At 41.6% G+C, this 14099-nt stretch overlaps 2 protein-coding genes across 3 annotated transcripts; both read left to right on the forward strand.

Moving 5' to 3' along the window:
• The first annotated feature begins 1795 nt into the window (after positions 1–1795).
• LOC135095989 (uncharacterized) lies at positions 1796–11251 on the forward strand. 2 transcript variants are annotated; one of them, XR_010264552.1, is made up of 3 exons: positions 1796–2425; positions 3791–4272; positions 11162–11251. XR_010264552.1 is itself a non-coding variant. In XM_063997155.1 (2 exons), the coding sequence occupies exons 1-2, from the start codon at positions 1841–1843 to the stop codon at positions 3908–3910; spliced, it is 705 nt and encodes a 234-aa protein (XP_063853225.1). In that variant the 5' UTR covers positions 1796–1840; the 3' UTR covers positions 3911–4390. The 2 variants fall into 2 exon arrangements, 1 of the variants encoding a protein (XP_063853225.1); XM_063997155.1 differs by lacking the exon at positions 11162–11251 and having other exon boundaries at positions 3791–4390.
• A 139-nt stretch (positions 11252–11390) lies between these two features.
• LOC135095957 (zinc finger protein 737-like) lies at positions 11391–14016 on the forward strand. The gene is made up of 2 exons (XM_063997107.1): positions 11391–11809; positions 12464–14016. Exons 1-2 carry the CDS (start codon positions 11391–11393, stop codon positions 13221–13223), a joined length of 1179 nt encoding a protein of 392 aa, XP_063853177.1. The 3' UTR covers positions 13224–14016.
• The last annotated feature ends 83 nt before the right edge of the window (positions 14017–14099 follow it).

Raw genomic sequence — 14099 nt, forward strand, 5'->3', positions numbered from 1 at the left:
ATCCCACTACGAAATAATAGGTCAAGTCTTTCCCAATAAGTGAAGCCACAATCCGCGATCGCTAGGGTAGCCTGTAATATAGTTAATAGTGAGAGTTTTTCACTCAACATACACGTGGAGACGCGCCAATTATTCCTTTGTGTACAGTATTAAAAAAAATATACGAAGATCCAATTAGTTATTTAAAAAAATTGGAAGTGCACGCACCTTTGTCGAGGCCAGCGGAATCGCCACCCAGGAGACGAGTCGCAGGTTTTAGAATACTTGATAAATGAGAGTCACAATAGTATTGCTGACATTTTCTTTGCCTTCATACTAACGAATGACGATCTTGCCTGCTGTAGAAGCAACATTGGTCAAAAATAACCCCCAAACACGAGTTTGAGCCAAGCAAAAAAGGACGTCCATAATTGGCAGGACACACCGCCTGGCTTAGGAATGGGTTAGGCACTATTTTCCTCCTCTTTCCATGTCAGCCTCACCGAAGTATGGCGAGGCATGACCTGCAGTGCTGGATGCCAAAACAGGTAAAATCCCACACCTTAACAACCAAAAAATATGTGCAAACTTACTGATAATTATCTCTATCAAAATGAACTTTGAACTCTGCAGGGATTCCCTCACATAATGGTGAAAGGTACTGACCTGCCCTACCCCTGGGGGACTCCAGGCCTAACCCTGCACCAGCTGACCCAGCCCAGACACACACAGCCCATGATGAAAGTGACGTGGTGTGTCACAGGTGTTTGCCTCGCTCGGTACCTGCTTCCCAGAGTAACATTTCATGGCCAGGTAATTGTACAGTGAGTACTTTCACCCAACAGTTTGCCTCAGTCTTCACAGTTCTGTCCATGACCAACAGATTGACATTTCTTGTATGGCGGGAATAAAATGTCCATAAATTGTTACCGTGTCGTTGGCGGACTACCTTTGAAAACAGACCCAACAATGGCCACCAGCTGAAGCACCAGCATGGCATTTTCTGTTAAATTCAGTGTGTATCACTACACCACGCATTATTTATCTTCATCTTAACCAAAGAGTGCATACCATTATGGGAATATATAGAAAAATGCATTAGTTCTCTAGTCCAGTGTCTGTGTGAATTGCATGATCACCAACCGTGAAAGGAGCGCCCTCGGGTGAGCGTCTGCTAACATGCCGCCAGACCGGAAGCATCTCCTGTGGAAGACTCGCCGAGGAAAGGGGAAGAGGCAGACTGAGCCATTAGAGATGCCGTTGCAAAGACCATCATCATTCACATCTGACCCGACACAAAGATTGGGAGTCTTCCTGAGCCACTGGGACACCAAGGCCACGGGTGACAGCAGAAAGCCAGCCACAAAATAAGAATGTAAAGCAAAGAAATGCGTGAAGGAAGGCAGGAGAATGACCCAAGAGGCAACTCAGAGCGTACAGTAGCTGAGAGGAAGTAACTCCCGCCAGCGTTGCCAGACGTACGATAATTATTGTACAAGTACAATAATTTTTGCCAGTGTACGATGTACAATGGGACTCATGCGATAATACGATAATTTGGGAATTCGTACGATATTTTTATGAAATATACAATAATTTAAGTGAAAATTAATGTTATCAATATCAGGTAATGCAAAATTTCTTACATAAATTTGAATAACAAAATAAAAACCTGAAAGTGGCAGATGTATTGCTTTCCTTACGAGACAAGTCTCACCATACGGGTGAACAACAGGTCTCGTTCTTGTCTGCGACCAGTCCGTCCGCTCCCCGAGTCCCCGTCCCATAGTCTCGTAGTCGTCAGTCAGTCGTCAGTCTCGCGCGTCACGACGCAGGACAGGACTTTCAGTTTTCGTTAAAAATGTCTGAAGAGAATGGAAAGGAGAGAGAGGAGGCATGTGGTGCAGTGCCGAAAAAAGCGAGACGGAAACAGAAATATAGGCCCGAGTGGGAAAAACAGTTTCCGTGGGTGGGGCCTGCAAAGAAGGATGCTTGTAAGGCCATGTGCCTTATTTGCAGTGTTGAAATAACCGCCCAGCTCACAACTCTCAAGTTGCACGAAAACACTGCAAAGCACAAGAAAATGCGTGCGCCATCCTCATCCAAAATACTTATGGAGTCATTTACAAGTGCACGTGGTGATAATGAAACTAGTAAAAGTGATTCTGTTAAGGCTGCTGAAATAAGGCTTACTGCATTTATGGTGGAACACAATATAAGTTTCCGTGTGGCCGATCATCTGTGTGAAGTCCTGAAAGGTTGCTTCTCTGACTCCGCTATTGCAAAGGAATTGAAAATGAAAAGAACAAAATGTCAAAGAGTGTGTGGTAATGTTATGGCACACTCTCACAAACAAGAGCTCATTAACATCTTGAAGCAGAACAAGTTGAGCATTCTTGTGGATGAATCCACAGATATATCGGTCTGTCAGAATTTATGCATCATGGTAAGAGTGGTTGAAGGAAATGCTGTTGTCACCAAATTTTTGGATTTAGTGCCATTATTTAGTAGTGATCCTAGTAAAGCTAATGAAGGTGCTACAGCTGCCAGGTTGTTTTCAGAGATAATGAAAACATTTACTGAAAATGGTATACCTACTTGTAATATCATTGGCTTTGGTTCTGATGGATGCAGCACTATGATGGGGCCTAATAACTCTGTGAGTAGCAGGTTAAAGGAACTTTGCCCAGGAATCTTTATTATGAAATGTGTGTGCCATTCTGCCCATATATGTGCCTCTGAAGCATGCAAACAATTACCTGATGCTATTGAACAACTAGCTCATGATGTCCACAACACATTCAAGAACTCTTCAAAACGATTGGCACAATTTGTACAATTTCAAGAGTTTGCTGGGGCTCAAAAGCTTAGGATTTTATTGCCATGTAGAACGCGCTGGCTTTCCTACACGGCTGTTGTGAAAAGGATGCTTGAGCAGTGGGGCCCTCTTCAGATGTTGTTTACTGAATTAAATTTTCAACAGACGAAAACTTATGGTAGCACAGTTAGAAGTGCTTATGAACAACTGCACAATCCATTTGCCAGGCTTTACTACTGCTTCCTTTCTTCAGTATTACCAAAGTATTACCAAAAAGCTGAACCTTTTATTTCAAAGTGAAAGAGTGGTCATAACTGAATTGCACAGGCAAGTTTGTAATTTATATAAAGAATTGCTACTGGTGTACATGAACCATGAATACATTGTGAAAACCATGCTTTCAAAAGTTGATCCAAGATATCAACGTGAGTTCCTGATGCTAGAGCAGGTGTATTTGGGTGCATCTGTCTTAAAAACAATAACAGACAATCCAGAATTAAGCAAGCGAAAAAAGAAAATGTATGAGTTTCGCTTCCACTGCAGATTATTTTTCAAAGTGAAAGAGTGGTCATACCTGAATTGCACAGGCAAGTTTGTAATTTATATAAAGAATTGCTACTGATGTACATGAACCATGAATACATTGTGAAAACCATGCTTTCAAAAGTTGATCCAAGATATCAACGTGAGTTCCTGATGCTAGAGCAGGTGTATTTGGGTGCATCTGTCTTAAAAACAATAACAGACAATCCAGAATTAAGCAAGCGAAAAAAGAAAATGTATGAGTTTCGCTTCCACTGCAGATTATTTTTGATAGTAGCAGCAGAACAGATCAGGAAGAGATTTAATTTCGGATATGAAGTTCTTTCAAGAATGCACATGCTGGAGCCAGCCAGTGTTCTAGGCATCCAGGGCAAAGTGCAACAGCAAAGTTTGGTGCCCCTCGCGACACACCTTCCCCGAATCATTGCCCAGGATGATTCTACCCTCCAGCAACTGGACGATGAGTGGAAGAGGCTTGCCGTAGAAGATCTGCCTGAATCCATTACCAACATGGCGAAAAAGTGGACAAAAGCAATTACAACCAGCCTGATAAATTTTGGTGTGCCATAAAAACTCTGGAGGATAGTGATGGAAACCCCAAGTTTAAGCTTGTTTCAGACTTTTCACTAGGATGTCTTTCTTTGCCTCATGCTAATGCTGACTGTGAGCGCTGCTTCTCTAGTGTAAACCGTGTGAAAACAAAAGACAGAAATAAGCTAATAACAGAAACCGTAAGAGACATCATCCTAGCGAAGCAGTGTGTTGCTTCCACATCCAGCAGTGACTGTACGACCTTCAAGCCATCAATCAAAGTCAATGATAAAAAACATGACATCAAGCGTGCTATATTCCTCCAATGAAGAGAGTGCCGGGGCTGCTGACGACGTGCCGGATGTATATATAGAAGAACAAGACCAGTAATCTCCTACATAGTAAGTAAACAACTTAACGAAGTGTCCTGTAGTTTTTCTCCAATTATTAATGATATGTATTTAGGAAAGTGTTTTGTTTGTTAAGGGCATTGTTGTTTTTTTTTCATCACACACACACACACACACACACACACACACACACACACCTACCTCTCTCTCTCTCTCTCTCTCTCTCTCTCTCTCTCTCTCTCTCTCTCTCTCTCTCTCTCTCTCTCTCTCTCTATATATATATATATATATATATATATATATATATATATATATAACGTAAATTCTGCTGTATTTGGAAAATGGCAGTTTTGCAAAATATTTGGAATAATTACATATGTACGATAATTTTACCAGAAGTACAATAATTTCAACCTGTGTAGTACGATAATATGGCCAAAACAATCTGGCAACGCTGAACTGTACGAGCCTAACAGATTCTCATGGGCAGGGTTGCCAGATTGGCACTTTTGGTGCCAAAATCTATAAATTTGGCACTTTTTCAATGCGTTTGGCATCCAAAAAATCAAGTTGGCATCTTGGCACTTTTTTGGCATTTTTCGATAAAAATCATTCACTAGCCATTTTTCTGAAATTTCGAAATGCCTAATGCATTGTTAGCACCATCATTACTGATGGAAGAAATGAAAACATCAACAAACAGCGCAATCTGTATAATGTGCAATCAAGATCAAGAGTCAAGACTAAATCAAAACAAAACACAAGACCAAGACTGAAATTCCGAAATGGTTCAAAGTTTGTTGGATGTAGTGGATGGCTATGGTAAAGACTTTGGAGTAAGGTTTAGCAGTGAGAAAAGCAAAGTAATGATTGTGAATAGATCAGAGGATGAAAGTAATGTGGTATGGAGACTTGGAGAGAATGAGTTGAGACAGGTGCAAGAATACAAGTACTTAGGGATGTGGATGAGTCCTAGTGGGTGTGCAAAGGCAAAGAATGAAAAGATAAGTATGGTAAACCAGTGGGTAGGTCGATTGGGAAGCGCGGCAAGGATGAGAGCAAGTAAGTATGATGTGTTGAGAGAAGTGTGGAAGAGTGTGGCTGTGCCATGTATAATGTATGGTATGGATGTGATTGCATGGAATGAAAGTGAAATTGATAAGTTAGAAGTGGGCCAGAACAAAGTAGCAAGGATGGCACTGAGTGCACCGAGGTGCACAGCAGTTGAAGCCTTGAGAGGTGACATGGGATGGAGCACCTTCAGAGAAAGACTGACAAAAGCCACACTTAGGTACAAGATTAGGCTTGAGAGAATGGATGATGCAAGAATAGCAAGGAAGGTGTACCTGTGGAATGAAAGTGGAAGCAAATGGAGGAAGAGATGCATGAGAATGACAGACAGGAATGGATTGCAAGTTGTGTGGGCGATAAGAATGGCTGGGAGGAACCAAAATGAGCGTGAATGGGTGGTAACAAGAGGAGGAAGAGTGGGAGCCGAATGGGATGTGAGAAAATGGAAGAATGAGATAGACAAAGAAGTGAAATGTGTGGGACTGAATGAATGGAAGAATGAGATGGAAAGAAAGAAGACCCTGGAATGGTACAAGGAGAAAGAGGCCCCGAGGTATGAAAGGTGGTATGATGGAAGCCTGGGCGGTGATCTTCTCTTCCGAGCGAGGGCACAGTGTATGGATGTGAATGCAAGGAGTTACAGGTGGTCTGAGTCCCGCAGCAAAGTGTGCCAGATGTGTGACATGGGAGAGGATGAGACGGTGGAACATGTGGTGCTGGAGTGTGTGCAGTATGCCAGAGACAGGAATGAGATGATGCAAGTGATACTGACTGAGTTAGGGCATGATAGGAATGAAAGAGTGGAGAAGACAGGAAAGGAATGGATGGTGTTGTTGCTGGGACTGGGTAGAGAGGCCAATGAAAGGATGATTGAGGCGGTGAAAGAGTTTCTGGAGAGAATGTGGCGTGCCAGGTGTATGAACAATTAGGATAGAGGATGCTGTTCGTTTCTCTTTTTTTTTTTCCCCTTTCTACAGGAGTTGCCGATCCAAAGGGCTGGCTCAGGAGTGATCCTGTGCCACCTGTACCATCAAGATCAAGATCAAGATCAAGTTCTCCAAAAGCTCTCTTCGGAGAGAGTCTTACAAGACTCTCTTCAACATCATGAACCCAGACGATGAAAGGAAAGGACTACCAGCTCCATTTCAGCAACCATCTGCTACAAGATGGCTGGTAAGAGGAAAAGTTATGAGCAAAATTCTCAGTAACTGGGATGAGCTGCATGGCTATTTCCTTTGTGCTGAGCAGAATTGTGGCCAAGAGGCTAAATTCAAGGCCAGAATGATAAGAGAGATGCTAGGGGATGACATAAATAAGCTTTACTTCCTGTGTGCTTCTCCAATTGTCTTGGATTTTGAAAGAGTCAATGCTTTTTTTCAAGGAACTGATCTTGATCCTCAAAATATGGAAAGTTAATTAAATTTATTACATAGATCAATGAAATCAAGAATTGTGTCGTCAAAAGGTGACAAGTTGCACCAAAATCAAGCAGACTTTGGAGCACGCTTTGCACAGGAAGCAAGTTTATATTTGAAAAAGAATCCTCAAAGTGAAGTCATTGAAAAGGTGATAGAAGTTAAGAACCGTTGCCATAGCTTCATCACGGATGCTGTGGAGCAGTTAGAGGCAAGACTGCCCCCTTCCAGAAATACCTTTAAACATTTAAGTAATTTGCATCCATCAGTGGTCTTAAATCAGGTGGCTAGGCCAGTGTTCCTGGACCTGCCATTCATTAAGCTTTTGAAATCAGATGAAATGGAAAAAATTGAGCAGCAGTACAGAAATTTAATAATTGTGAACTGGAGAGAGGAAAGTGTTTTCAGTGGCACTATTCCAATGGACTCGGTGAAGTTCTGGGTGGGGATTAAATCTTTTCAAAATGGAATGGGTGAAAACCCATTCCAGGAATTATCAAAGTGGGCACTTTCTTCTCTGGTTACTCCAGCTAGCAATGCAATTGTAGAGAGAATATTTTCCCATGTAACTAATGTAAAATCTAAATTGAGAAATAGAATGAGAACAAAGATGTTAGATGCAATTTGTAGGATCAGATGTCACCTTCAATTTAGAGGATTGTGTTGTAAAGATTTTGTCCCATCTCAGGAAATGCTCAAGTTATTTAATTCAGATATATATAACAAAAACAATGATGGTGATGACATGGACGAAGACGACATAACTGAATATGTTTGAATTGTGATATTTCAGTGATCTCATTACTATTAGAGAACAATTAATGCCAAATGGTTTCTTATGCTTTATTTTGAGTGTTGAGTGAATGTGTGGAGCTGTGAGGAGAATTAATTAATGCCAAAACAATTAATGCCAAATATATTTGTATTTTGAGTGTTGTTTGGCAATGTTGGGCTTTAAGGAATTATCTGATTGCTATTATAAGAATAATTAATGCCAAATAGATTTATATGCTATATTTTGAGTGATATGTGGCAATGTTGGGCTTTAAGGAATTATCTCATTACTATTATAAGAACAATTAATGCCAACTAGATTTATATTTTGAGTGTTGTGTGGCAATGTTGGGCTTTAAGGAATTATCTCATTACTATTATAAGAACAGTTAATGCCAAATAGATTTATATTTTGAGTGATGTGTGGCAATGTTGGGTTTTAAGGAATTATCTCATTACTATTATAAGAACAATTAATGCCAAATAGATTTATATTTTGAGTGTTGTGTGGCAATGTTGGGCTTTAAGGAATTATCTCATTACTATTATAAGAACAGTTAATGCCAAATAGATTTGTATGCTCCTAGTCTATGGTATGCTTTATTTTGAGTGTTGTGTGGCAATGTTGGGCTTTAAGGAATTATCTCATTAATATTATAAGAATATATATATATATATATATGCTTTATTTTGAGTGTTGTGTGCCAATGTGGGGCTGTAAGGAATGATCTCATTACTATTAAAAGAACAATTAATGCCAAATAATTACATATGCTTTATTTAGAATGTTTTGTGGAAATGTGGAGATATAGGGAATGGTCTTTCATTATAACTTTAAGATCAATAATTAGCCTAATGTGAACGGAGTGCCTAGATTGGTTCATCTTGAAAATGTACATGTACAAGCAAAAATATATATTATCTATCTCTATGAAGATTATTATGGGTAAACATTGTAAATTTATGAATTAACTATTTTTGTAACTTTGCACATAACCATTTGGCTAGTAATAAAGATTTTTTTTAAATATGTTCTTGTTTGGAATGTTACCCTAGTTACCACGATATATTGCAGGTGTTTTCTGGCTGTTTTATAATAGGCAGTTTTGTATATAATTACCTGCAACAGTGTTCAAGTAATTATTCAGTTAACTTTTGTCAGACCATCTGCAATATAGTCTGTGTGTGTGTGTGTGTGTTGTGACATGGGAGATGAGCTAAGCTCGTATTGTCCCGTCTCAATCTGTGTGTTTGTGTAGTATATATATATATATATATATATATATATATATATATATATATATATATATATATATATATATATATATATATATATATATATATATATATATATATATTTTATGAGTTATAAAGTTTGGCACTATTTTGTGCTATTTGGCACTTTATTGGAAACACTTTGGCATCTTTTGCTCTGAAAAATCTGGCAACCCTGCTCATGGCGTCCCGAAGGAAGGTTTGAAGTTGCACGTGTAAACATTGACCAAAAAACACCAAAATTCACATGAACGCGGCGCCCACACCAAAATTACTATAAGAAGTGAGGGAAAGGAAGTTCAGGTGAGTGTGTCTGGCCAAAAATCGCCTTAAAATGGCAAGAATGGACGCTGTTACCACCACAAGAAACAGAAGGGGAGGGAGCGGTGTGTTTAGGGAGAACTTCGGGGATCTGGTGTGTTTGGATTTTGGTTAATGTGTAGAATATCTGCTCCTGCCTCAGCCTAACCTTCACTAGCCGTGTTCAAGTTTACATCTGACATATAAAGGGTCACTGGCAGAAGGCTGGCTGATAAGTACTCTAGGGGAGGGCGGGGGGACGGGACAACAAACTTTTCTTATTTCCCCACGGAGGGAGGAAGTTGCGGAAAGAGGAAAAGACGGGAGATGTTTGGACTCATTCACCTGCTTGACTCACCTGGATGGCTACCCTTTCTTGACATATGAATAGACAGGTAGAGGTTATTTCAGATGAATGTAAGGGCAGCGCGGATCTGCAGGTGCGCCAAACCTTACGGTATTTTACTGTTTCCCCAGTATTAACGTGGCTTTCCTTACCCTTCTTATCAGAGAAGGGCACTGGTCTACCCTGGTGAGGGGGTGTTCGTTCGTGCGTGTGTATGTCACATCTGTTGGCAAGCGTGAAATTGTTCACGGTGATTGGTTCCTTTGTTTGAGAATGCAGCTGCTGGCCAATTAAAACATGAGGGATTAATTTAGCCAATGACAGCGCTTTACTTCATTCTGAGGAGGGAGAAGCGCTCAATTTGAAATATTTGAGTTAGTGCGAGGAAGAAGTCTGTCTGTTGCTGCCATTATTTCCAGCGCACCGCCACATTTTGTGAAGAGAAACAAGGTGACCACTTCTTATTCATTTCTCTGCCTTGCCAGTTAGGTTTTGGTGACTTTAGTTAGGTTAGGTTAAGTTAGTTTAGTTTGGTTAGTGTGGTTAGGTTTGGTTAAGTTACGTTTGGTTAGGTTAGGTTAGGTAGTTTAGTTAGGTTAAATTAGTTTGGTTAGGTTTTATTTGGCTTAATTTAGTCAGGTTAGGTTATTTAGGTTAAGTTAAGTTAGGTTTGGTTAAGTTAGTTTGGTTAGGTTAAATTAGTCTTGGTTAGGTTTGGTTAAGTTAGGTTTGGTTAGGTTAGGTTAGCTATTTTAATTAGGTTAAGTTAGCTAGTTTGGTTAGGCCTGTAAGGTGGAGGTTGAGCGGAATGATGTCGCTTTTCTCCGAAGTGGTGAATCTGCTCCACCCGGATCCTCGTTGCTGGATCCACTTGTTGCGGTGGATTGTTATCCTCTAATTTAATTCATTCCCATCACCACTAACCTTGCTGTTGGAATGACAGTTCCCACAAACACTCCATTTAAATTCAAATTATGTTGAAAGGCCGGGGATAAATGTGACTTTCTCTCTCTCTCTCTCTCTCTCTCTCTCTCTCTCTCTCTCTCTCTCTCTCTCTCTCTCTCTCTCTCTCTCCTCATGTCGTGTGCATGATTTGGTTAGCCTTAGATGTTAATGAGTTAGGTATTCTGTACACAGCATTAATACTGTGATAACATTTTGAACAGTAAGTATTCTGTACACAGCATTAATACTCTGATAACATTTTGAACAGTAAGTATTCTGTACACAGCATTAATACTGTGATAACATTTTGAACAGTAAGTATTCTGTACACAGCATTAATACTGTGATAACATTTTGAACAGTAAGTATTCTGTACACAGCATTAATACTGTGATAACATTTTGAACAGTAAGTATTCTGTACACAGCATTAATACTGTGATAACATTTTGAACAGTAAGTATTCTGTACACAGCATTAATACTGTGATAACATTTTGAACAGTAAGTATTCTGTACACAGCATTAATACTCTGATAACATTTTGAACAGTAAGTATTCTGTACACAGCATTAATACTGTGATAACATTTTGAACAGTAAGTATTCTGTACACAGCATTAATACTGTGATAACATTTTGAACAGTAAGTATTCTGTACACAGCATTAATACTGTGATAACATTTTGAACAAGTATACCGGGGAAAAACTGTGTTTGTGTCCTTGACAACCCAGTGAAGTGTGGGTGGGTGACCCAACTTTGGGCTGTGACCCAAGGGTTAAGAACCACTGACCCAAGGTGATGCACTCTTCCAGGCACTTGCTGTGAGAGAGAGGGGAGACCTGTGCACCGCTGTGCTGCACTGTGCTTAGATGTCCCTGGTTCACTCCTGAGGCTGTACCATTCTTGCCCCTATTGTGAGTATGTCTCTGTGTGTGTGTGTGTGTGTGTGTGTGTGTGTAGTTGACAATTACTGAAGGGTTTGTGACTTGACCTGTCCCACAAGTGACAAAGACGGCATCACGTTGGTCAGTGCTTGCAGAAATGGCTCTTTCTGAGACGTGGGTACAGTTTGTAATGGCCGCCACTCTTCCCTGCTCCACAGACCAGGCCAGCATCCAGGCCGCCGCCCTGCCTGGCACTGACGGCTGTCTGGCCTCCCCGAGGGTCCCTGCAGGACTGGACGCGGTGTGTGCTGGCGGGAGTGGTGCTGCGGTGGAGGTCGTGAGGCCGGCCACCAGCATGAGCAGCTGGCGGCGGCGGCAACAGCAGCAGCAGCAACAGCAGCAGCCAGCCTCAGGTGTGGGGAGGCACAGGCATAGTGGCAAGAATCACCTGGAGGCAGGCAGCTCTGTCCACAGAGGAGAGAGCAAGTTTGAGTGCCAGCAGTGTGACAAAACTTTTGTATCCAGACATGGCCTTAAGTACCACACCCTGACACACAGTGGTGTTAGAAATTATGAGTATGGTGAGTGTAGCAAGAAATTTACAAGTAAGTCTAACCTCAACACACACACCCTGACACACAGTGGTGTTAGAAATTATGAGTGTGATGAGTGTGGGAAGAAATTTACCCACAAGTCTTCCCTCACCACACACACCCTGACACACAGTGATGTTAGAAATTATGAGTGTGATGAGTGTGGGAAGAAATTTACCCATAAGTCTAACCTCACCAAACACACACTGACACACAGTGGTCTTAGAAATTATGTGTGTGATGAGTGTGGGAAGAAATTTATCAGAAAGTCTACCCTCACCAGACACACCCTCACACACAGTGGTGTTAAAAATTATGAGTGTGATGAGTGTGAGAAGAAATTTACCCACAAGTTTCACCTCACCACACACACCCTGACACACAGTGGTGTTAGAAATTATGAGTGTGATGAGTGTGAGAAGAAATTTACCCACAAGTTTCACCTCACCATACACACCCTGACACACAGTGGTGTTAGAAATTATGAGTGTGATGAGTGTGGGAAGAAATTTACCCACAAGTCTTCCCTCAACACACACACCCTGACACACAGTGGTGTTAAATATTATGAGTGTCATGAATGTAGGAAGAAATTTATCAGAAAGTCTAGCCTCACCTGACACACCCTGACACACAGTGGTGTTAGAAATTATGAGTGTGATGAGTGTGGGAAGAAATTTACCCAAAAGTCTTCCCTCACCACACACACCCTGACACACAGTGGTGTTAGAAATTATGAGTGTGATGAGTGTGGGAAGAAATTTACCCACAAGTGTAACCTCACCACACACACCCTGACACACAGTGGTGTTAAAAATTATGAGTGTGATGAGTGTGGGAAGAAATTTACCAAAAAGTTTTCTCTCAACACACACACCCTGACACACAGTGGTGTTAAACATTATGAGTGTGATGAGTGTGGGAAGAAATTTACCCACAAGTCTTCCCTTAACACACACACCCTGACACACAGTGGTGTTAAAAATTATGAGTGTGGTGAGTGTGAGAAGAAATTTACCCACAAGTCTTACCTCACCACACACACCCTGACACACAGTGGTGTTAGAAATTATGAGTGTGATGAGTGTGGGAAGAAATTTACCCATAAGTCTTACCTCACCACACACACCCTGACACACAGTGGTGTTAAAAATTATGAGTGTGATGAGTGTGGGAAGAAATTTACCCACAAGTCTTCCCTTAACACACACACCCTGACACACAGTGGTGTTAAAAATTATGAGTGTGATGAGTGTGGGAAGAAATTTACCACCATTTCTCGTCTCAATCAACACGCCTTCAGACACACTGGGGTGAGGGAGTTCGAGTGTGATGTTTGTGGCAAGTGTTTCAAGACAAAGGGTGATATTGCCCAGCACGTGAAGATCCACTTCTGAGGTGGTGGTGTGTGGACACATGGGGCCACACCTGTACCTGTGGTGGTGGTGGTGGTGGTGGTGGTGGTTGCCATGCCTGTGAGGGAGTCATGGCCCCAGCAGTTTTGTGTGGTGGTGGTGGTGGTGGTGGTGGTGTGGGGGAGTCATGGCCCCAGCAGTTTTGTGTGGTGGTGGTGGTGGTGGTGTGGGGGAGTCATGGCCCCAGCACTTGTTTTGTTGGCAGTGCAGGTGTGACTTTCAATAAATGTGTGTGTGCAGTAAACCTTTGTTTGTGTATTCACCAGGTGTAGTATACAGGGCCTCAGCTACAGGAATATATTGTAGTGAGGCAGCCCCTCTCTCTCCTTGCCTCAAGTGTTTGTGTATTCACCAGGTGTAGTATACAGGGCCTCAGCTACAGGAATATATTGTAGTGAGGCAGCCCCTCTCTCTCCTTGCCTCAAGTGTTTGTGTATTCACCAGGTGTAGTATACAGGGCCTCAGCTACAGGAATATATTGTAGTGAGGCAGCCCCTCTCTCTCCTTGCCTCAAGTGTTTGTGTATTCACCAGGTGTAGTATACAGGGCCTCAGCTACAGGAATATATTGTAGTGAGGCAGCCCCTCTCTCTCCTTGCCTCAAGTGTTTGTGTATTCACCAGGTGTAGTATACAGGGCCTCAGCTACAGGAATATATTGTAGTGAGGCAGCCCCTCTCTCTCCTTGCCTGAAGTGTTGTATTTCTGTTTCTTTTTGTCTCCCTTCACACGTTAGGTTATGTTAAGTCTGGCACCATCTTTGCCCCTCTCTCTCTCTCTCTCTCTCTCTCTCTCTCTCTCTCTCTCCTCTCTCTCTCTCTCCTCTCTCTCTCTCCTCTCTCTCTCTCTCTCTCTCTCTG

The sequence above is a fragment of the Scylla paramamosain genome, unplaced genomic scaffold, assembly GCF_035594125.1.
Source record: "Scylla paramamosain isolate STU-SP2022 unplaced genomic scaffold, ASM3559412v1 Contig2, whole genome shotgun sequence".
Taxonomy (NCBI): domain Eukaryota; kingdom Metazoa; phylum Arthropoda; class Malacostraca; order Decapoda; family Portunidae; genus Scylla; species Scylla paramamosain.

What these genes read in the sequence shown, in the direction of transcription:
- LOC135095989 (XM_063997155.1), top strand. Translation starts at nt 1,841, where the DNA reads ATGTCTGAAGAGAATGGAAAGGAGAGAGAGGAGGCATGTGGTGCAGTG. An exon ending in GTCAGAATTTATGCATCATG is followed by an intron (nt 2,426 to 3,790) that starts GTAAGAGTGGTT and finishes TCTACCCTCCAG; the next exon opens with CAACTGGACGATGAGTGGAA.
- LOC135095957 (XM_063997107.1), top strand. Translation starts at nt 11,391, where the DNA reads ATGGCTCTTTCTGAGACGTGGGTACAGTTTGTAATGGCCGCCACTCTT. An exon ending in AGTGGTGTTAGAAATTATGA is followed by an intron (nt 11,810 to 12,463) that starts GTATGGTGAGTG and finishes CCTGACACACAG; the next exon opens with TGGTGTTAGAAATTATGAGT.